The sequence below is a fragment of the Eretmochelys imbricata genome, chromosome 5 (genome assembly GCF_965152235.1).
Source record: "Eretmochelys imbricata isolate rEreImb1 chromosome 5, rEreImb1.hap1, whole genome shotgun sequence".
NCBI classification, from domain to species: domain Eukaryota; kingdom Metazoa; phylum Chordata; order Testudines; family Cheloniidae; genus Eretmochelys; species Eretmochelys imbricata.
Genome location: NC_135576.1, coordinates 63,309,479 through 63,333,527, shown reverse-complemented (window position 1 = coordinate 63,333,527; position 24,049 = coordinate 63,309,479). Strand labels below are relative to the sequence as shown.

General features: G+C 37.7%; 1 protein-coding gene across 2 annotated transcripts in view; it reads left to right on the top strand.

Moving 5' to 3' along the window:
• The window catches only part of CHD1 (chromodomain helicase DNA binding protein 1), an 83,927-nt gene that overhangs the window by 43,961 nt on the left and 15,917 nt on the right, over nucleotides 1-24,049 (top strand). For both annotated transcript variants that reach the window (XM_077817244.1, XM_077817243.1), the window contains 16 exons: nucleotides 5,680-5,896; nucleotides 7,291-7,380; nucleotides 8,511-8,701; nucleotides 10,406-10,594; nucleotides 11,068-11,230; nucleotides 14,294-14,446; nucleotides 14,848-14,919; nucleotides 16,244-16,393; nucleotides 17,499-17,647; nucleotides 17,976-18,072; nucleotides 18,165-18,260; nucleotides 19,963-20,139; nucleotides 20,287-20,447; nucleotides 21,823-21,864; nucleotides 22,706-22,836; nucleotides 23,307-23,445. In XM_077817244.1, the coding sequence (XP_077673370.1) occupies nucleotides 5,680-5,896; nucleotides 7,291-7,380; nucleotides 8,511-8,701; nucleotides 10,406-10,594; nucleotides 11,068-11,230; nucleotides 14,294-14,446; nucleotides 14,848-14,919; nucleotides 16,244-16,393; nucleotides 17,499-17,647; nucleotides 17,976-18,072; nucleotides 18,165-18,260; nucleotides 19,963-20,139; nucleotides 20,287-20,447; nucleotides 21,823-21,864; nucleotides 22,706-22,836; nucleotides 23,307-23,445 (2,217 nt within the window). The remainder of the gene's footprint in view (nucleotides 1-5,679; nucleotides 5,897-7,290; nucleotides 7,381-8,510; nucleotides 8,702-10,405; nucleotides 10,595-11,067; nucleotides 11,231-14,293; nucleotides 14,447-14,847; nucleotides 14,920-16,243; nucleotides 16,394-17,498; nucleotides 17,648-17,975; nucleotides 18,073-18,164; nucleotides 18,261-19,962; nucleotides 20,140-20,286; nucleotides 20,448-21,822; nucleotides 21,865-22,705; nucleotides 22,837-23,306; nucleotides 23,446-24,049) is intronic.

Genomic DNA, 24,049 nt, shown 5'->3' with positions numbered 1-24,049 from the left:
TTTTAAAATTCATGCACAGGAACTATTTAGTAGCTTTATATAGAACAACATTTATCTTGGGTCCCTTTTTACCATTTGATTAATGAAGGATTTTCAAACTGCAGTAATGATAGTAATTAAGATTCTTCTTTGAATGATTGCACATGTCCATTCCACTGTAGGTGTCTGTGTTCCAATGCACGCTGTCAGAGAGTTTTCCCCTCTGAGGTCTCGTGCACCATGTTCAGGCATAAAGGGCTGAGCTGTCCCTGACCCCCCTCAGTTCCTTCCCGCTGCCCATGTTGGTTGTTAGAGCTCCTTTTCCTTCTGCAAGTCTCTAGTCAAGCACGTAAATAGTACCTGTTGTAGTCCTGTATTATTAATATAGTTTAATAGAGTAGTAAGTAAATATATATATATTTTTTTAAATTGTGTTTGTGTGTGGATCTGGCACCCTGTGTGGATACCGGCCAAGGTACAGGAGATATGTCGTGCTCTCTGGGTTTCAAGCTTTGCCACTCCTGTGGTAAGGCAATACCTAAGAGTGATCCTTATCCCAGCTGCCTTAAGCACTTGGGGGAGACTCATTTGAGTGACAGATGTGCTGATTGTAAGGGCTTTAAGCCCCGCTCCAAAAAGGACAGGGCAACTAGACTGAAATCTGCTGCTGGAATCGGCACTATGTCCTCTACCACAACCATCTACCTCAATCCAGATACTGTCGTTGCTCAGCACCAGTAGTGCATTTTCAGCATTACCAGCACAGAGCGGTAGATCGGTGTTGCTGTTATCAAGGAAGAGGCACTGTAAATTGGACTTGATACCAGGATCTTGGAAGGAAGCAAAGAGGTTGAGGTCATCTAAGGACTCGGGAGGGTGCTAAGGACTCTAAGCAGGAAAGTTCATTGACTCCAGAGCCCAGTATGGGCCTGTTGAGACTGGCTCTCAAAGCACCATTATTGGGATCACCTTACTCCCCAGTACTGGAGAGTACTTTCCCAGAACCATCTACTCCTGAGGCATTTGAGGCTGTAAGAGCATTGTTGAACCTCTTGGTGCTGCTGTCACTGGCAATTCAGGAGTCTTGCCTGGCACCGGTGCCCAAGATACTGGAATTAGCAGCCTCTGCACTGGGCAGATCCAACTGATTTGGCCATCAGGGTACTAATCAAGATGGTACTGTCTAGGGAAATCGAGGTGATCTCCCCGGGTCTGAACCGTCCTCTCCGGTACCGAACTATACAAGCCCACCATGGTCTCAAGAAGAGTATTTTTCTTCATCAGGCTCTGCAGTGAAATTCTGTGTGTCCCTAGCCAGTCTCACCATCAAGAGAATACCACCTGTTTTCCCTGGTTTCAGCCTCAATTTCAGCTAGGAGCTTACCGAAACGACCCTTGAGCCAAATACACTTGGGGATCGGGGCCATACCAGGGGCCATTTTGGAACCAATGGGGATTCCCCTCAAATCGAATGTGTCCCCACATCCATCTCAGCTGGCTCCATCTACAGGCAATCAGGAACATCCATGCCACAAATATCCTAGTGTTGGTACTAAGCCTGGCACTAAGCACATTCAGGATACCTCTCACGAGTATCCACGAGAGCAGTGGAAACTGGACCAGTCCCTGGTATTGTTGTCATCCTTTTCCTCTATCTCCTGATGAGGCAATTGTGGTAGAACCTATCTCTCTGCCTCCTGATGATTTTAAGACTCATCAGGAATTGGTGAGGAGGATGTCTGTGGCCCTGGACATTCTCCGTGAGGAGATTCAGGAAAAATCTCATTTTGGCATCTGCGACCTCAGCTAGAATATCTGTCCTATGCTGTTTTAGAGCCTACCAAAGTTCTTTGGACATTTTGGCATCTGCGACCTCAGCTAGAATATCTTTCCTATGCTGTTTTGGAGCCTACCAAAGTTCTTTGGCAGACCCCAGCTTCCTTGTCACTGACTACAAAAAGACTGGAGAGCAGATGCTGTGTCCATTGTCAGGGGGTCAAGCACCTCTGTTGTCATTGCCCTCTGGGCTCACTTGTAGTGTTGACAGCCAATGAGAGAGAGTGATAAGGTCATCAGGCATCAACCCCGAAAAATGAAGAGGCCAAAAAGCTGGACTTATTTGGGAAGAAGTTTTATTCTGCAGGTGGATTACAGCTTCATATTGCAAACCGGCAAGTTTTCTAGGGCACTACGATTTCATCCTGTGAGATACAGTTCCAAAGTTCCAGGACAAGCGCCCAGATGATGCGAAACAGGATGTTACAGACTTTGATCAAGGAAGACAAATTGGTTGCCAGAACAGCTCTGCAGGAGGATGCAGCAGCCTCTACAGTCAGGGTTGGATTAACTCTCTTGCAGACCTGGGGCTATTAGATTTTGTGTGGCCCCTGTATACAAGTCTTTTTCCTAATTTTAAAACAAAATGATCACAATTATGGCTTTGAGGTTATTAACGCTACACTAAACTTGCCTTTCAATTAACATAAAGCCATTCTGTGGTTACATTTCAGTCTTAAAACATGTAGAATATAGTTAAGTTAATTCAAAATAGCCTACTTCTTACCTTAGAACATCTGTTGTATTAGTTTCTTTCTGGGAGGGAGTTTGGGTGCAGAAGGGAGCTCCAGGCTGGTGATGGAGGGAGCTCGAGGGGGCGCTTACCATAGGCAGCTTACCAGGGAGGCGCTTACCGTAGGCAGCTCCTGGCCGTAGGCAGTCTCTGGCTCCCAATCAGCAAATAGGTCCATTATAGTGAGAAGTTACTTAAAACTCTATTCACTATATAAAATGTTCTTCTGATCCCCAAAGGGCCAGCCACATTACCAGAGCAATACTAGTTTGGATCATACCAATCTACCAGTCAGTCCTTTAGTATCTAATACTAAAGGTTTATTATAAAAAAAAAGAACGAGAAGAAAGTTGTTAAATGGCCAAAGCAATGAGGTACATAGATATGATTTCCGAGTCTATATATCAGCATCTTAGCAGAATTGGTGAGTTTTCTGGCTTATGAAGTCTGGAACCCAAAGCTTGGATGGGTCCATCAGTCCTTTGTTCAAAGCTTCAGTTTGTAGAGAAGCTACTCCAAAGGTGAGATGCAAGATTGAAGACAAAATGGAGATGATGTAGCTGCATTTTTATATCCTTTGCCGTGTGACTTGTACATCCTTTGCCCCAAACATAAGCTCGCTCACAGCACATGGGCACTGAAGAGTACATAGAGTCCCCTATCCATAAGCATGTTCCTATATGTCCTGCTGACTCATAGGCTAGCCCTTGGCTTCTCTCAATGGGTTCATTGTACTGCTGGTTGTCCTTGATGGGCCATCAAGCAGGCTGGATAATGCTGATGCCAATCTGTCTGGGGATGTCGCCCAGATACACAGCACAAGTTTGAGATACAAATATACTACACATATGTATAACTCACAAAACAAAGACGGTACATATAAATGAGCTTATCATATTTAACAAATCATAACCTTTCCACTGATACCTTACATGCTTATATTATATAAGATTCATTGTGATTTTGTAATATTGATATCAATAATATTATAAATGGTCACCCATATTCCATACAGTGCCACATTAGGCATGGATGCCTCGAACTTGGGGTGAAGGGCTCACTTGGGACCCCTGCAGATGCAAGGTCTTTGGTCTATCCCAGATCTCAGTCTAGACATAAACATCAGGGAGTTTTGAGATATCCACTTAGCTTGCATGTTGTTCCTTCCTCACATCAGCAGAAGGAACGTGTTAGTGTTGACTGCCAATATGATGGGGAGCGGAGGTGGTCCTCTTTACACTGTGAGGAAGCAATCCTACTCTGGGACTTCTGCATCAGCAATTCTGAAGGTGACCTGCCTCCTGGGGGGGCTCAGAATAGAGTGCACAGGTTGTTTGTCAATTACCACGAGTTGTTCCTTTGCCCAGATATAGCAAGGGTAATTTTCCTGCTCTGGGAGATCCCCAGTGGATCTGCTTGCAACAAAAGACAACAGAATATATTAGTTTTGCTCCTGAGAGGCCCATAGTCCAGGTTTGTTAGTGGATGCTTTTTTACTGTCATGGTCAGAGGATCTTTTGTATGTTTTCCTCCACCCCCAATCCATCTTCTGCCCAGATCAAGCAGGATGAGGCCCATTTTACACTGGTTGCCGCTGTGTGGCTTTCACAGCTCTTAAGCCTCTCAATTAGTCCCCCACTGTTACTCCCACACCATGCATATTTGATTTCACAGAATTGTGGTTGCCTCTTCCACCCCAGTCTTCAGGCCCTTCACCTGACAGCAGGGAGGTTTCATGTTTAACTTAGGCAGGAGTCCTGCTCTAGAAAATTTCAGAATATGCTGCTGAATAGTAGGAACCATCTGCTAGAATTACTTACCTGGCTAAATGGAAGAGCTTTTCCTCCTGTTCCAGACTGAAAAGGGTTTCCACCTGTTCTTGCTTCTATTCAGCACACACTGGACTACTTTCAGTCCCTGAAACATCAATGATTAGTGATTAGTCAGTTAGAGTACACATAGCATCTATCTTGGCACTTCACCCATCTCTGGGTAACCGTTTTCTTTTCCAACCTGATGGCTGAAAGATTTTTAAAGGGTTTGGACAGACTATTTCTGTAGGGACATTCTTTCTGAAAGGTCGGTAAGAGTATTGCTGGGTTAATATGAAAACTGATAGTAAGTAGTAAAGGGGAGGAGAGACTATGCGCTCTGTCTGGATGATAGAAGAGCTTTAGCATTTTATCTGGGACAGACTAAACCTCTCGGGTCTTTCTCCCTATTATTCATTACATTTGCGGACAGAATGAAGGGCATTCCTATGTCCACACCAAGGATTTTGGCTGTATTCGACTGTGTTACCAGTTGGCTAATGTGAAGCTGTCAGATAGTGTGTTGGTTCATTCGACTAGGTCCCAAGCAACCTCTGTGGCTTTTCTGGCTGATATGCCCATATTAGATATTTGCAAAGTGGTAACCTGTTCATCATGTCACACATTTGCCTCTCACTACTCTATCCTTCAGTAATCTAGGTATGCTTTTTGGATGAGTGGGCTCCAGTCCCTGTTCAAATAGACTCTGAAATCATCTCCAGTTGAGCCTGCTTGTGAGTCACCTACAGTGGAATGGACGTGTGCAGTCACTCGAACTAAAAATGGTTACTATCTTTTCCATAACTGTTGTTCTTAAAGGTGTGTTGCACATGTCCATTCCATGATCCGCCCTCCTTCCCATCTCTATCTGAGTCTTTCGGTAGGAGAGAGCTGAGGGCAGTTTTGGGTGGCTCCGTCCTTTATGCCTGTGCATGAGGCAGCAGAGGGCACTTGTGCTGCCCTGATGGGTGCCACTAAGGGGAAAATTCTGACAACTGTGCACTGGAGCACATCGACACCTGCAGTGGAATGGACATGTGCAATCCATCTCAAGGAACCACCATTACAAAAAAGTTTGTAAACATTTTTTTCTGAATTGGTAGTATGAAAACATTCTTTGTTTTATTGCTGAATATACAGTTATAAGCAATAGTCCTCATAATCTGTGAGCTAATTAAATTTCCTCATAGGATATAAATTTGAAAAATCTTGCAAAACATCTATGAACTTCTGTTCACAAATGCTTAAAGGAATGTAATTTTTATCCTGGTGATTAGCAGTATGATATATAAATTTTTTTATATTTCTTTCATTTTGCAGAGGGAACAGTTGTATTCTTGCAGATGAAATGGGTTTGGGTAAAACAATACAAACTATTTCTTTTCTGAACTACCTGTTTCATGAACATCAGTTGTATGGGCCTTTCTTGCTGGTAGTGCCACTTTCTACTTTGACATCTTGGCAAAGAGAAATTCAGACGTGGGCTCCTCAGATGAACGCTGTGGTTTATTTAGGAGACATCAATAGCAGAAACATGGTGAGTACATTTGAACAGTAATGAAAAACACAGTGCTAAAAAGGGTTCTTTCAAACATTTGCCTCTTATTCATCTTTTGTGTGTTTGGTTAAAAATTAGAAAACGTGTATTTGCCTGAAATACAATATTTAATATGAAAATTTAAAAGTTTAGATTTTGGTGTAAAATAATTACTTATATATGCTCTTTTATTTCCTTCTTAGTCTCTGCTTACTACACTCAGGGAGCTTGTTTAAAAATGTAAGCTTCCATTTAAAAATAAATTTTCTCTTTCCCTTGTGGTTGAGAAGATAAAATTTAAAATTGTGAACAGAATGTAAAGTAATACAGTGACATCTGTCCGGGTGTGCAGAGAAGCATAAAACAATAACTTTAAAAAGTGCTAACTGCCCCTATTCTCATCAAGGGATTGTTAACTAAATGTCATAGTTGACTATTTCATTGCTGGTCACAACAGTTACATAAGATCTGATGTGAGTAGAGCCGCAGAATTGCTGAGCTTCATTTGTGGCCAGAATTTGGAAGAGTACCATTTTTTTTTTTTTCTTCTTCTCTTCCAGTTCAACCTCTGGATGTAATGTTCTGAGTTGTGAATTTCTTTCAGAATGGAAGTTTAAAAATCAAAAACCTTTAATTTTTCATGTTAGCTTCCCAAAAATTCGTGGAATATTCTATAAGTAAGCACGGTCCACGTATCGCCTGTTACTTTTTCTCCTTTGCAGTTAAGGAGGCTTTAAACAGTTCTTATTTTACTAAAGTAACAATGAAGTAGCCAAGTATTGTTTAGCTACAAACTTGCTTTAGGACACAGATTAATGATGCACCATGAACATACAATAACTTTTAAAATTAATTTAAAATACTACAATAGATTTGTATCATTTCAGTGAACAGATTTTATGAGTTGATTACTGAATGTTTATTTGAGAAATAAAATCATTTGATGGTCAGAAATGATATTAAAGCTTGTCTAGGTTATTATTTTGGAATAAATTGCTAATGTATCTCAAATGTTTTTGTAGACCAAGGTGGCATATACTTCAAAATGGAAAATAGTTGAGTAACTCTTTCTTCACCTTCCTCCTTCAAATGCGCCTTCTCATTTTAGAGGAGCAAATTACCTTCCTGGTTTTCTTTGATCACTTTATGACATTGCCCCTATATCTAGCAAGTTACTTTTGAGTGTTTATCAAATATATATTACCCTACTTGTAAGTCTAATTCTTTCCTGTTAGTGATTATGTTAAACAAGCACAAAATAGAAAAAAAAAGTCAGATTATTGTATATTATTTAACATTCATACTTCTGTAGCATTTAAAGTTAATCAGGTTGAAAATGACCATCCCAACTTTCTATCTTAAATTTCTCACAAATTTACAATCTTTCTTTGTAGATAAGAACTCACGAATGGATGCATCCACAGACCAAACGGTTAAAATTTAATATTCTTTTGACAACTTATGAAATTTTGCTAAAGGATAAGGTAAGTCATAATTTTGAATTATTTTTATTTTCCATTAATAGAGATCATCATTTATTCTGTACCACAACATATAGAGTTGTACTTGCCATTACATTTATTTTGGCTCCTGGAAATGTGCACACTTTGTTTTATAAATATGATAGATTTTCTATAGCAGTTTAGATTGTTGTTCTTCAAATTTCTGAGAGACATTGATTTGTTTCTCCAGCTACTTATGCTGCTGCTACCTGCTGCTGCTCTTTCAATTTTGATATTGAACCTTGAGGAGTGACATCAGGGAACCACAGATCCTGCAATTGAATTACAGTATATGGTGCCGTGTTTGGTCAATGTGTGATGATGATGATGAACAGTAATGCAGTGTTTTCATATATCAGTTTGAAGACACTCCAGTTAACCTTGTGGACTTCAGAGCACTTAGAACTTCAGAGTTGAGCTTTAAACAAAAAAACTGTTTTATACCTTAATTATCAATACAAACATCACAAAAGCATATCAGAGCATCATGCCACAATTATTTTGTGGTTGACTGACAGTTTTTTCTCTTCTTATTCTCTCTATTTCTAGCAGCAAGTGCTGTGTTCTCTCCCCTCATTTCTGTTTTATATATTCTGGGAAGAAGGACCATAGTTATTTCTTTTTGTAATGTACTTTGTACTGCCTCATATGTGATAGGTAGCAGTCCTGTGAATTCTTTCAGAACCAGAGGAAAGCTAATTGAAGGTCTGAGCTAGTGGATCCAGAGGAAAGCTAATGGAAGCTAATGAAGTGTTGAGGCCTGAGTTTTTGTTGGTATAGCTCACACTTCAGCTAACTATAATATTTTAACAATGAAGAACTCTTTCTGCAGTTGATCCCAGCCAACTTAAAAGACATAGTTCAATATTAAAACACACTGGTGTCCATATAACATTAATTTAAAGGTTTGTTAACGAACATTATATCCAGTTACTGGTTACTCTGCTTCGTGTTTGGCGTGTGAAAAGGGACTGGCAGAACTAGTAGTCAGTTTTTTAAGGTTTGAATTTTATTTAATTTATTTATTTATTGTAGAAAAATAATAGTATATGGCCTTCATGATTCTAACTATCAAATGCTTCTTTTACATAATTTTCTTTTCTTTTTTTAAGTCTTTCCTTGGTGGTCTAAATTGGGCATTTATAGGAGTGGACGAAGCTCATCGTTTAAAAAATGATGATTCCCTTCTATACAAGACACTAATAGACTTTAAGTCAAACCATCGTCTTCTTATCACTGGAACTCCTCTGCAAAACTCCCTCAAAGAGCTCTGGTCTTTGCTGCACTTCATCATGCCAGAAAAGTAAATAAGATCTTTCATACTCTTGTTAACATAGTTATAGTATTCTTAAACAGAAAATTTCACAGTGAAAAATACTTTAAAATATCATATAATATTTAAACATGTAGCAGATGCACTTATTTTTCATGCCACGTCTGACAAATAGTTTAAAACTTTTCTGCTTTAGAAAACCATTAAAATAAATGGATTGGTACTGAAAACTAAATGCCTTTATATGGGTTACAACCCTGACAGTATGCCTCACCTTGTTTTGGAGGATAGTCTCTGTACAGTTAATTCTCAACATCCTTTCAATCATTGTCTTTGAGACAGCTAATAAGGTTATCAGTTAATGTCATTTATGTTTGCATAGCAAATGCCTCTCTGTCACATATTTTTGCCCATAAAATACAATGGGAAATACAATGTCATTGGTTCCTATAAAGAAGTCCGTATTGATTCAGAACCAGTGATGCTGTATGGCCCATTGCACTAAACTAAACGCTATTGAAAATCATTAGCTAAAACCCGCCCCCAAAACTACGTTTACATAAAAATGCAATGAACAGTAATGAAAAAATGAACAGTAATTTGGTTTTCACTGTGCTGTTAATATATTTGCATTTCTCTCAGAGCTGGTTGGGAGTTTTTCATTGAAATGGTTTTCTCCTGGAAAATGCAGTTTCTGCAAACTCAGACTTTTCTTCCGTGAAAAATTCAGTTTTGCTGAAAAATTATGATTTTCTTCTGGAAAAATCTAAATGAAATATTTCATTTTTGGTCATCTTAACCCAAATTGGATTAATCAATGTTTTGTTGAACTGATCTGAACCCAAACGAAACTGCATTTCCCTTTTAGTGCATTGCTTAATAGGAGTTGTAGTTCTGACCCCCATTCTTAACTATGGGCTGGGCTCCTCAGAGGATTTACGTCTCCCATAATGCAGTGTGGATTTGCCTCTGAGCTACATGGTGCATTATGGGAGAAATGTGACTGGATGAAGTACAGGAAATATAGTGTGGGCCAGGGAACCTGACCCATAGGGGAAGCTAGGAGCACCAGGCTCTCGTATGACAGTTCCTATGAGGCAGTGTACCACTATGAGCAAATGTAGTTTATTTATTGAACTAACTCAAAATGAAGCATTTTCGGTCAGTTCAATAAACCAAAATGAAACATTTTAGTTTCCAGAATATCAAAATGTTTCATTTCTTGATCAAATATGTCAAAAAGAAATGTTTGTGTTTTCTGATCAGAATTCCCTTTCCACAAAAATTTTTGAAATTTCAGTTTTTCATCCTAATTCAGGATTAAAACAAATGTTGAAAAGTTGACATCTTTTTATTGGTGGATATCATAGGTGGTGGGTATAATAGGCCGGGGGAGGCTAAGCCTCCCCTGAGGTGCAGCCGCCGACCCCTGCCTTTCAGAGCATGGATGCCTTGGGCATCTGCACTCCGCTTCTTCAGGGTAGCTTTCAGCGCTCGGGCTAGCCTCCCCAAATGAGAGGCATGCGCCCTGCGCCACACGTGGATGATGATCTGAATTTTGCTCCAATCTGCTCTTAGTTTGGTTAATGGCTAGTCATTTTCTTTTCTCCATATATTGACTTTCTAGTCCACATTCCTTTCAGGTCATCCACAGTGCATCAATGCTTCATTTTTCAAACACTGCTGAGGAATAGAAAAACTTGATACCACTAAAATCTTTTATATTACCTTAAGGTTTTCTTCCTGGGAAGATTTTGAAGAGGAGCATGGCAAAGGGAGAGAATTTGGCTATGCAAGTCTTCACAGAGAACTTGAGCCATTTCTGTTACGGAGGGTTAAGAAAGATGTAGAAAAATCTCTACCTGCCAAGGTTGAACAGATTCTGAGAATGGAGATGAGTGCATTGCAGAAGCAATATTACAAGTAAGTGGGCTACCTTGAAATAGCCAAAAAAAACCAACAAAAAAACAAACACATCCACCTCCTATATAAGTGTGATTGTCATATTTTATTGAGTCTTTGCATGATGCTAATTGCTAAACAGATATTTTTCAGCTTGTAATAAAGACTTGTAAAAATTGCTTCGGTAAAATCCTGGCCTAATTCAAGCCTATGTGATTTTTGTCATTGACTTGAATGGATCCTGGATTTCACCTTTAGTATATGCTCTCTGCTTTTAAGATTTGTTTTAGTGTAATTCATATTAATTTAATTCCTTTCAATCAGCTTGTCTTATATGGGATACTTGTGAGTTTTATGTTTGGAGCTTCATTCTTTTCCTGCAGTTACTGCATATTTTAATAGCTGCCTGCCACCTTTCGTCTCCTCTTTGCTCCTTCTCTCCACCCCCCAAAAAAAATCTGGTTAAGAATTACACTACATATTCTATATCATAGGTGGATTTTAACCAGGAATTACAAAGCCCTGAGTAAAGGTTCAAAGGGCAGTACCTCAGGCTTTTTGAACATCATGATGGAACTCAAGAAGTGTTGTAACCATTGCTACCTCATTAAACCACCAGATGATAATGAATTCTATAATAAACAAGAGGCCTTACAGGTAAAAAACACTTCTTTTTTAATGAAATTATTCTCTTAGTTTTATTTCTGAAATATGCATGCAAGTGGTTTATACAGCATTTATCAACTGTCTTATTGAAGTATACTGTGTAAAGTGAAGACCTGAATTTCTGATGTGCATTCTGTATTATAGATATGTATTGAATAGATTTTGTGTCGTAGTTACTAGTGTGATCCATCCTTTATTTCTGAATAAAAATAGAGCTGATTTGATTAAATTAAAAAGGAAGTAGTCTACTGGGTTGAGAATTTGGGACTGTATTTTGAACCAAAGCAAAACTTGACAGATTTTAAATCAATCTGAAATAGAACAAATTAAAAGGCCAAGATGCCTCTGTAATGATTGCTTTCTAATGCTGTATAAGTATAAACCTATGCGAATTTGTAGCCAAGGAGACTATAGAATAACTGATGACAAATATAGCATTCTAAACAATTAATACAGTACACCCTTGCTATAACGAATCCCTGTGGATCCAAGCCATTTGGTTGTTCTAGCCAGGGGTTCATTAAAGGGAAAGTGTCCTACCGTGCGGATGAGGGTTGTGGCCGACACCTCAAGCCGCACAGCGGAGCTGACAGGCTGTCTCTGAGACAGATAGCTCCTCTGGCTGCAGGACCTCAGGAGCACTCTGCCATGAGTCCGGAGGAATTTTCTGCCGCAGCCCCGGGGCCGGAGGAGCTGTCACCCCCATGCTTGCAGTCCCAGAGCCAGAGGAGTTCTCAGTCCCACAGAGCAACCCTGGGGCTTGAGGTGGGACCCATGGACCCGGTTCGCTATAGCCCAAGGTTTGCTATTGTGAAGGGCGTTATAGTAAGGGTGTACTGTAGTGACAGTAGTGTGGGCCTTTTTTGTATGTTTCTGAAGATCAGAGAGGAAAAATTATTCATTGGATCTTTTCTCATTTTAAATATTTTTTGCAGAAGTACTGAATTTTGCAGTGACAGCCCATGATTTCAACCCAATCTGCATTTTAAAGTAGTTCTTAAGAAGGCTGAAAGATAGTTATCTTAAAATTAGGCATATTGAGTGTAAATCATACATAAATCATGGGCCATATTTGTCAGAAATACTTCTTCATTCATCATTTTAATAGATGCATATTCAAAGTGATAGCTTCCCTGCTCCAGTTTAATAAGATAATGAGTTAGCATTAGTGAAAAACTGTAAATGATGTGTAATTTCCATCTTAATTTTACCTTAGGATATTTCTTGTGCCCTGATGATACAAACACTTGTACTTGTGCTTAAGTGTTTGCAGCTGAGTAGTCCCATTGATTTCAGTGAAGCTGCTCATATGCTTACAGTTAAGCATGTATGAAAATTTTTACAGGATTAAGACCTTAGTTAATCATACCAATGTGTAAAGTGCCATGCACCTATTGCACTATATAAATATTAATTTCTAATGAATGCATGTTTACTATGTACAGAAGAGAATGGTGGTTAACTCAATGTGCTGCTGTACCTAGGGGACAACACACTTTTTGCAGGAACTCTGCAATACCCAACATTCCTTCAGGCTAGAAAACTAAAAATTAAACAAATCCAACTAATTATAGTGCAATTTTTTAAATTTTTTTGTAGAGGGAAGGAAAGGATTGGATGTGAGGAGAGAGGGGAAAGAGAAAGTGTAAGAGGAAAAATACTATATTGTTTTACTTTTAAGCCACTCACTTTTATATTGTTTCCAGTTTCCCAATGATATTGTTTCACTTTTAAGGCATTACATTGTTTTACTTCTGTTTTGCCTTTAAGGCACTCAGATACCATAGTGATGTTCCTGGTATAAAATATCCAGATAACCTCCCCACTACCTGAACATCACCTAGGGTAGTAACATATTTGTATAGCAACTGTATTTAGTTACAAAGGTAACTCTGTATAGTCAAGATCTTTTGTTTTCAGTTTTTGTTTTGTTTAAAATCTCCCAGGAAAAATATCAGTATTTATTACAAAAAATTAAAAACTGGCAAAAATTGGTGCCAAATGTTGCTTTCCCAGTTTTCTGGATAAATAGTGGGCTTAATATTGGGGGATGGGAAGGCAAGAAAAAAGCAACAAATAGAGAAAAATAACAGTATTGAAAGGAAAAAAAGGTTAATGCTGTGGTTGTTTGTTTAATTAAGTGTATTTAGCTGCATAATACTATATTACTGTACATGCTTCTTCCTGAAAAGAGAGGAATCTTTGTACCCCCGAGGTCAGGACGGATCAGATTATCAGCGCTGCATCTCTCCTTCCTTAGTGAGGAGACAAGTCCAGAGAATTCCAGCACTACTTTTCTTTAGGACTCAAGCATTGACATATGTACACACACACCCCATTTGTGTGTATATATGTGTATCTGACACTATGCTGCCTTACAGACAACCTCACATTTACACTTAAGTTAATATTAACATACACACATCTACCTAACGTGTAATATTGGGTTTTCTTAACATAATCAATATTTTCATGCACTTGAGCGGTCCAAAATTCAGGTGAAAATTGTTTTTTAAAGAAGAATAGCCTTTGTAAAACATGGGGATTTTTTGGTGAAAACCAGTTTTTTTTTAAAAAAAAAATTAAAGGGGCCTTATGTATAGTATACCGAGGTGAATGAGTTCCTTAGTTGGAAGTTCCGGTGAAGTTTTCTGTTAAAATGGCATGAACATTCTTCTGACTGCTGCTACTGACTAGGACAGCCCAGCAAATTATATTTTTGGGAATGAGGAGTCATTTTAGATTAAATGTTTAAAGTATCAAGAAGTTACAAGTATATGTATGATGTGAAAGCTCTCATCAACTGCCTAACAACCATGGCTCTCACTGCACACATTTGCCTGCTTTAGGCAGGCTAAATTCATACTGTTCTTCTGTTATACTGGGGTAGAATTGAATATAATATCCTGATTATTTTGTTCATTAATGATTCAACTTTTGATTCATGCACACAGTACACTGACTACAATATAATAAAAAAAAGTACTCTTCTGATCACAGAATATTACAAAATGAATCCACATAAATTAGTAAAGATTTTTATTATTCCTGCAGCATTTAATCCGTAGCAGCGGGAAACTAATCCTTCTTGACAAGCTACTGATTCGCCTAAGGGAGCGTGGCAACAGAGTTCTTATTTTCTCTCAGATGGTGAGGATGCTGGACATCCTAGCAGAATATTTGAAGTATCGTCAATTCCCCTTTCAGGTAAGAGTTTATTCTTGTTCTTGTACTGGTCTAAAGAGTCTACATTCTCTTTTAGCATTTAATGTCTTAATGTCACCTTTATTTAGCAGACAATGCCTTGCCAAATGATCTGTACAGTTTTTTCTTAAGAAAAATTAATCAGCAGTGTTGTATACCCTTCTTGAAGACTGAACTTATGAACAGAAGACTAAGACTAGTAATATAGCCTAAAACTTATTTTGAAACTGCCTGGCTGGGTTTAGGGGGAACTTGAGGTGGGGGGTGAGATTTCAAGTTACTGTATTTTTTTTATGGCTGTACTTTTGTCAATTCAGAATTCAAATTTACTGTAATTAGTGTACATTGTAAGGACTAACCTTTATATAGACTTGCATTTTAACTGGAGCGTTCAATCTTTCTAGAGACTAGATGGCTCAATAAAAGGGGAATTGAGGAAGCAAGCACTGGATCATTTTAACGCGGAAGGATCAGAGGTAGGCTACTGTGTATTTTCAGTTATGGAATTTGCTATGTCTTTTTCAATTATTTATATTTTGCTTCTTGCTATTAATAATTATGATAAAAACCATTACAGTAAAAGCCAAGATTTCAGGGCTTAAAACCAAGGAAATTTAGTATTAAAATTGAAATGTCATCCTTATCTATCTGGAATGTTTACAACTGTCAATAAATCTCCTAAGTAGAACTTACTATTGAAAACATTGACAAAACAAGTTCACTAGAGTGTTTTGGCCATATCCTAATGCCTCACACTTCTCCAGCACCTTCCATCCAAATATTTCAGAACACTTAACAAACATAAAGAGTTAAACCTCACATGTGTGAGGGGTATGACTTCTATTTCTGTGCTTTTGCAACAAGACTATGCATCTTCTTTTAACATAAAGTATGATCCTGATTACTTATGTAAAATACCTTCTTCAACCTTAAGAAAAGTATATATTTTTAGATTAGATCTGAATGATATTAGTTGGATTATCCTTTTGTTATGTAACAAAACACTATAAAATGATTCTTATAAAAATAGGATTTTTCTTACATTGAATAGAGCTTATTTCCTTTATTGGATTTTGCTGTGTACATCATAATTCAATGTCTGTACTTGGGAAGCTGTTTCCCCTCACCTCACAAAGGAACTAACGTTTTGTCCAGAAAAATCCATTGCAATATTCTAATTTGATTTCTAGGCATGTAGCTAAAAATTCATTTGTTAAAAACAATTTGGATTATGAATTTTCTACTGTTTCACATCCGTTTGTGTATACATAAAGTGCCCATGATCATATTATTTAGGTTTAAATGAGACCTACAACTAATTTTATCCAAATGGTCACAAATACTCCGCTTCATAGTTTAACTTTCACTTATTCTTTCTGTTGGTGTCTACCTTCTAGAATTCTGGCTCCTTTTGTCATCCAACGTTAGGAGATAACTTGCACCAAAAGATGAGTCATCTAAATTTAGCAAGATAGGTTCAGCTTTACCTTTTGCAGTAGGGAGTCCCCACATCCTTGGGACTTCGATCAGCATGAAAATCTACTTTAACATTTGCTAAAAAAAAATACACTTGATGTCAGTTCTTATTAGTCAATTAATTATATTGTGGTAGCAGCAGGAACAAGCTCCAGTTATGGACCTGAGATCCTACTGTACCAGGCATTGTACAAATACACAATCTAAAGATGGTTCTGCCCCGAAGAGCTTACACAATCTAAATTCATTTAAGTTCAGATTGATTTTTGGCTGGATTTTGATATTGTATTTATGATGCATTTCTTTCTTTTTTCCTACTTTGAGGATTTCTGCTTTTTACTGTCTACGAGAGCTGGAGGGCTAGGTATAAACTTGGCATCTGCTGACACCGTAGTTATATTTGATTCTGACTGGAACCCACAGAATGATCTGCAGGCACAGGCTAGAGCTCATAGGATTGGCCAAAAGAAACAGGTATGTATTTCAGCTGTAAGACCTAAACCTGCAATGGGGTTCTGTCAGTTGCAGGATTGGAGGCCAAAGTCTGCATATATTTTTAGAGCAATAAATATTGGGTTCATAAATAACTCTCAGTATAAAGACAGGTTTCAGAGTAGCAGCCGTGTTAGTCTGTATCTACAAAAAGAAAAGGAGTACTTGTGGCACCTTAGAGACTAACAAATTTATTTGAGCATAAGCTTCCGTGATGCATCCGATGAAGTGAGCTGTAGCTCACGAAAGCTTATGCTCAGATAAATTTGTTCGTCTCTAAGGTGTCTCAGTATAATGTGTTTGTATATTTTTGTGTATAATACATATAAAATCTGTGTAAGTAGGATGCTGACTTTAATAACAATAACCATGTTACTTGCTAAAGAATTTTCATTTTGTAAAATACACATTAGAACAATTAGAGAGACAAGGTGGGTGAGGTAATATCTTTTTTTTTAGATCAACTTCTGTTGATGGAGAGATGAGCTTTCCTTGTTTCTCTCGTATCTTGGGACGGACTTGGCTACAACATTGTCACACTAGTAAATTTGTAATAGTACATTCATACTGCTGTGCTCCCTACATCAAATATAATGTGAAATTTCTGCTTTGCTAGTGCTTAACTAAGCCTTATATTGACTAAAATAGGACTTGTTCACTGAACAGCTGGAACTTGCTCCTTCATGGCAATGAATACCAGATGACAGCTGCAAGTAGTATGGGGGAAGCTGTGGGTCTGCCACAAGTGTAGTATGATTTAAGCATAAATTGTGCATGGATGTCATTCTAGAAGATAACTGAATCTATGTGCTTCATCACTGGAGTTTAATTAAAAGTTCTGGAATTATACTAGTTATGAAACTGCTTATGGAGAGACTTGAGTGAAAGAGCTGACTTAGTCTCTAAACTGAATTTAAATCTGGAAACACTGATCAACAACAATCAGGACATTGAAAACAAAGATTTGACATCTTTATTTTTTCTTCCCCTTTTTGCATAAGTTTTTTGTTAGTGTTAGATTAATTTAAATGTAGTTTTAATGTGTAACTTCCAAATGTTTGTCAAGTTTTTATGTTTTTGTACATAGGTTAATATTTATCGGCTAGTCACAAAGGGATCAGTAGAGGAAGATATTCTTGAAAGAGCCAAGAAGAAGATGGTGTTAGATCATTTAGTAATTCAGAGAATGGACACTACAGGGAAGACTGTACTCCACACAGGTTCCGCTCCTTCAAGGTATATTGATACACAATCCAGAAAGGGTGATAATTTTTTAATATTATTGACATCTAATTAAAATAATGTTACTTTTTTAGATGTTGAGTGAGGAAGTATCTAGTGAACTTGTATATGTAAAATTTAAAGAATTCTTAATTCTGATTCAAAATTACTTTTGCTACCTTCAAAAACTTTTTTTCATATTGCATGTTAGATGCAACTTTTTCTAACAATGCACTGAGAAGAAAACTTGCTTGAATCATGATGAAGAATTTGTCACACTAATCTAAAGTTAAGATGTTTTCTGTAAGTAGTTGACAGTGAAATTTAGTTTCCTGTATTTCAGCTCTACTCCTTTTAATAAGGAAGAGTTGTCGGCAATTTTAAAGTTTGGTGCTGAGGAACTTTTTAAGGAACCTGAAGGAGAAGAGCAGGAGCCACAGGTAAAAAGGGCTAACTTTCTACATATGTTGGACACATCAATCTAATCTTGTTTTCAGTCTTTTAATGGTAACAAGAAATGTTATTTTTTCAGGAAATGGATATAGATGAAATCTTGAAGAGGGCTGAAACACGGGAAAATGAGCCAGGACCATTAACTGTAGGAGACGAGTTGCTTTCCCAGTTTAAGGTACTGCTCTCTCATTTATTTCTGTTAGCGGCAGTTTCCTTTACAATATTTGTTAATTTACAGAAATACCTGAAATATCCATCTTATCTTTATTCATATGTAACAACCGTATTAAATTAAGGAAATTCATTAAACTTTTTTTCACAAATCTCTTTTCACATGCACAAGGTGGTTGTCTCCAACATGAGGTTTTAAAAAAACCTTAAACTTGAATAATTTTGCCTGATTAGTAAGACATCAAGTAATTCACCTGCTGTCGGTTCAGTTGCAACTTTACTGTGATATCTATAAATTATTCATGTCAAGACTGTCATATACATCTAACATTATTTTAAAAGGGTGTCGGGGTAGTGTTCAGGTCTAAGCTCTTTCATACCAGTGGGAGCTGGTCGCAGCCTCAAATTTAGGTTGCTTAATACGTTCATTTTTAAAAGCTTCTTGTGGTGGTTTGTCTGGAGAAGCTATAACACCTTCATTGCTTGCAGCAGGCCTTTGAAGTTTGGCATGGAGAAAGCTCTTGGGCTAGAGAAGTATCTTGTCTTTGTCCCGTGAAATTCCACTTGGGTTTAACTGAATTATAAATGGTTAAAATAACCGTTTGCCAGTCTTGGTTGCATTCCTGAGGAAAATTTTGGCAGTGTATCAAAATAATTCCTGAGGAAAAAGCTCCATCAAAATGGATATAGACTTGAGAGAATATATCTGTAGTTTAAGGGTATGAAACATTACAGAGATTTTGTAATTATCCCCAAATCAAGCCTTAGAAGGCTAAAAAATACAGAGTCAAAGTTACACTTAAACAAAGTTCAAATATATTAAGATAAGAAATGTACAATTAGGGCACCAAAACAACCTTAACCTTGTAGTGATACCATAAAATGACCAAATGACTATGATTAAGGCTAAGATTTTTGTCATGCATATTTTTAGTAAAAGTCATGGATAGGTCACAGGCTTCCGTGAATTTTTCTTAATTGCCATGACCTGTCCAATCAGTGACTTTTACTAAAAATATGCATAACAAAATGGGGAGCTGCAAGTTCCCCACGCCACCCGGTGGGGCCTGTCTCGGAGATGCAAGGTCCTCACACCAGTTGTGGCTCCAAGCTTAGGGCACCCCCACCCCCTGTGTGGCTCTGGCTTGGAGCTCTGGGGCTGGCTATGGCTACCCCCACTGCCCACAGTGATCAGGAGCTGTGGGAGGGGCTCGCAGCAGCAGAGAGCTACAGAGCGACCCAGCAGCAGCTGGGAGCTGCGGGGCACCCTTGCCGCCTTCTGTGGCTGGAAGCTCAGGCCCCGCAGTTCCCAGCCGCCAGGGCTGGTGGGGACCCTACAGCTCCTAGGCCCTGGAGGCTCAAGTCACAGAGGTCTCTGGAAGTCATGGAGTCCTTGACCTCCATGTCAAAGTCGTAGTCCTAACTATGATTAAGGCATTTTAATGTTTGTACTCCATATTTTTTTCTTACCCACCACCCAGTGTCACTACAAGGCAAGGTGTTGTGTGTCTTGCATGCACATGTGAAAAAAGAGTACATAATGTATACATTATACGTAGGCATAATTGGAGTGAGTTGTAAATATAAAAGTAAGCATGTGCTGTCATAAATATATGAACCATATTTTCCTAATATTATAGTTTGTGATGGTGTAGAGGTAGATTCCTATACTCTTATTGGCTCTTAAATGTGTTCTGCTTTACAAGGTGGCCAATTTTTCCAATATGGATGAAGATGACATTGGGTTGGAGCCTGAACGAAATTCAAGGAACTGGGAAGAAATCATTCCAGAGCTCCACAGGCGAAGATTAGAAGAGGAGGAAAGACAGAAGGAGCTTGAAGAAATTTATATGCTTCCAAGAATGCGAAACTGTGCAAAACAGGTATCTTTGGGTTATGACAAACTTTTCTTCCCTTCTCATTCCCCTTTTTCTTTTATTAATTACAGTGTATTTTAGATAAACTGAGAAACATTTTATTATGAATTTTGGTTACATAACTTCGTGACTTACTCCTTTTCAAAATTCCAGATCAGCTTCAATGGAAGTGAAGGGAGGCGTAGTAGGAACAGAAGATACTCTGGTTCTGATAGTGATTCTATCTCTGAAAGAAAACGACCCAAAAAACGAGGAAGACCACGCACTATTCCACGAGAGAATATTAAAGGATTTAGTGATGCAGAGATTAGGCGGTAAGATGTGGGGGGAGAAATGCTTTGTTATAGCTGTGAAATGAAATTTCATCAGATTATAGTTTAAAACTATGGAACAAAGTCAATTTTAACTGAATTTGGATTAAGAATTTTTATTCTAGGCATTTGGGTATTTTCCTTTAAGTACTTATATGGTGCTGACATAATGGACTTTTAATACGTACACAGTGAGATCCCATTTTAATATGGTATACTAAAGTTGAGTGTGATGCCTGATTGACTTGTTTCATAGTATGTACAGCTCCTAATCCCTGCATTCCACCGATACTGCATTTTCAAAAACCAGTTGTTACAATGGTGAGAAATTTTTATAAAAGATGTATGAGTAGGCTAAATATTTTCTTTTTCATAGTTATTTATAAACCAGAGGTGGAGAAAGAGCCTGCACTTCTTTGCAGGGAGACCTACAAGAAGTTGAGTGGGTTTTGTTTTGAATTTCTCACCATTTGTAATTGAATTCCTGTGACATGATGCTTTAAGTTTTTAAAACCATAAGAAATCACTTAAGCTAAGTGATCTTTTGATGTAAACTACATGACATGATCACTTCAGATAGTTGGTTCGGGAAGCAATGTTTGGCATGAGGGAGAATAATAATTACTTTTTCTAATCTTACCTTTTCAAAATGCTGATTTGTTTCTATAATTTAAGTATTTAAATTTATCTCCATTAAAACGATTGTAACACTTGAATATTTTGGGTTATAAACATAACTTTAAGATCCTCATTCTCTCTCCATTTCATCTAGCGACGTTAATGGATTGCTGCTTTTTTTTCAAGGGTGCTTTTGTGACTACAGTAGTAACTCGGATTCTGATCATGTGCGAAAAGGAAATTGAGCTGCTTTGCTTCCCTTCTTTATCCCGGATGTTTCATATTTCTTAATAACCTACCATCCACATGTGATTCTTTTAATTGCAATAATATTCCTTCTCCTTTCTGCCATGTATCTTAAATCCTAATTGAAATAATCTGTCTTGAATCATTACCCCTTCTTAACTAAACAAGAGATAATATCTCTGAATTCACTATTTACTGTAAATCCACATTTGATCTTACGACTAAACTCATCTAGTTGCTTTGAATATCTGTTGTCTTGTGAAACTAATAAAGTAATTTCTGAAATAAATTGTAGCTTCTATTGTTTTATTTATATTATCTAGTAAACTTAATGAAGCACTTGTTTTTAAATGTGGATTATCTTGATTCATTAAACTATCCTAGTGATTTTTCTTTTTAGCATTATCCATATCACTTGGTTTTTATATTGCAATAAGCATATTATTCACTGTAGTTTTTAAACCGTGATTAGTTAATCTTACACTTAAACAGTGCAATTATTTTCTGTTATTAGGTTTATCAAGAGTTACAAGAAATTTGGTGGCCCTCTGGAAAGGTAAACCTATTTGATTATAGTTACATAACAATTTGGAATTTTATAAGATTAAACATCAAAACAATATACCAAGAGTCCATATCTTGAAAAGAGAACACTGTGCTAGTCTGTTACCTTAGTAATAGTATTAAATTATCTTCATATTCTTTATTTTTCTTCTTTTATATATATATATACTGAATGCCAAAAGGACAACTCAAGTCATTTAATCTGACCCTTTGCATTTTGCAGGACTCTTCATTATGTCCTTCAGAGTCCTGTCTTAACTAGCACAGTGTTAAGTCATCTTCAGTGATGGCTATTCATCCACCTCATTTTGTAAGCTATCATAAAGCCTGTTCAATGCCTATTGAAGTGTGTGAAAAGACTCACAATGGTCAGGCCCCAATTGCCCAGTTAGTGTTACTGTTAAGTATGTTTTTCTAATGTCAGTACTCCTTTTTCTTCTTAAACTGTGTTACTCTGCGTTATGTGAGCAATTTGTCTTTCTTTCTATAAACTGTGGGGTCATGTTACCAACAATTGTCAGTGGGGGTGTGTCTGTCTCAAACACCCACCATGTACACACTCCAATACTGTATAAGTAAAATTAGCTCCCTTATTTTTCCTGTTTGTCTTGTTTTCTGGTCTTTAGATCACTTTTACTGACATTTTTACAGTTTCTCTAGTTTTTATATAGCATTTCTAAACTATATGGATCAGAACTTCACACAACATATCAGATGTGCATGCGTAGGATGAATGAGGACTGACGTTACCTCTTTAGTTTCGTATTTTGAAGGAGTCCTTCACAAAGTGTCAAAACTTCAGAGGTGTAAGAAGAACTTGTGTTTTATTACAGGCTAGATGCTATAGCTAGAGATGCTGAATTAGTTGATAAATCTGAGACAGACCTTAGGCGCTTGGGGGAACTGGTACACAATGGATGCATTAAGGCTTTAAAGGACAATTCCTCTGGACAAGAAAGAGCAGGTACAGTATGTTTGAGCAAAACAAAATGGAATAAAAAGGACTTATCAAGAATAAGTTTTGTTAAGTTGTTAAGTGTGATATCAGAGTTATTAATCTGATTCTAACTATTGCAGATACACTAAAAACATCAAATAGGTGGATTGTGAAATCAATACCAGTGTGTGTAAGGTTTTTTTCTGGGTGAATTATAACGGTAGACAGTTCATTTTCACTTTATTCAAAAGTTTAAATTAAATCTGGGTATCAGTAATTGACAATACTTGAGATTCTGGGGGTTGACTGGAGTTTTGTTTTAACCAAAATTAATTTGAGTAGATGAATAAAATGTTAAGGTGCACCGCTGCATGGTGGACATATAAGATCAGAATCTGGCTTATTTTTTCTTTAAACTTGCCAGTTGATAAAATACACTTAACATTTATCCATTTTATGTACAATATATTTTACATTGTTATGGTTCTTAATTCAAGGGGGCAGACTTGGAAAAGTTAAAGGCCCAACATTCCGAATATCAGGAGTACAAGTGAATGCAAAGCTAGTCATCTCTCATGAGGAAGAGTTGGCACCATTGCACAAGTCTATTCCTTCAGATCCAGAAGAAAGGAAACAGTGAGTAGTAGTAATTGTTTTTAATATGAAAAATAAGCTATTTTCTGTTAACTTATTACATTAAATGCCTTTATATACTGACCTATGCAAACATTTTTAGCACCCAGGCCCGATTAAAGCAATCTGGATTTTAGGCATACCAGGACCTGAGGGGAGCTCCCCTGTGGTTCCTTCTCCTCTATTTAAAATGGTGGTGGAGAGTTCCCTTCTTTTCCCTTCCAGGAGTGACAACAGGGGGCCCCTCTCTTTCCCTCCTCCCTCTCCCATCACTGAAGAAGCATGGGGTATGGCAGTACTTACCCTGGTTACTGGAATGTATCTAGTTGGATGGCTGAGATGGGCACTTATCTCTAGCCATATGCTGACGCTTCTGCTCTGGTGGTAATGGCCGGGCCTCCCAAAGTGTGTGGCTTTTGTGTTAACTCACTGAGATTCACAACTCTTATAGCTATAGTTTTAGACTGTCTGTAGACACTGCATTGGCTACACTTAAGTCACATTTTCAAGCTTTTATTCGCAGCTATGTTGAGTTAGAAACTTTTCAAAATGAGTGCTGAGACTGTAATGAGTAACATGACTTCAGGAATGATGGTCCCAGACACGG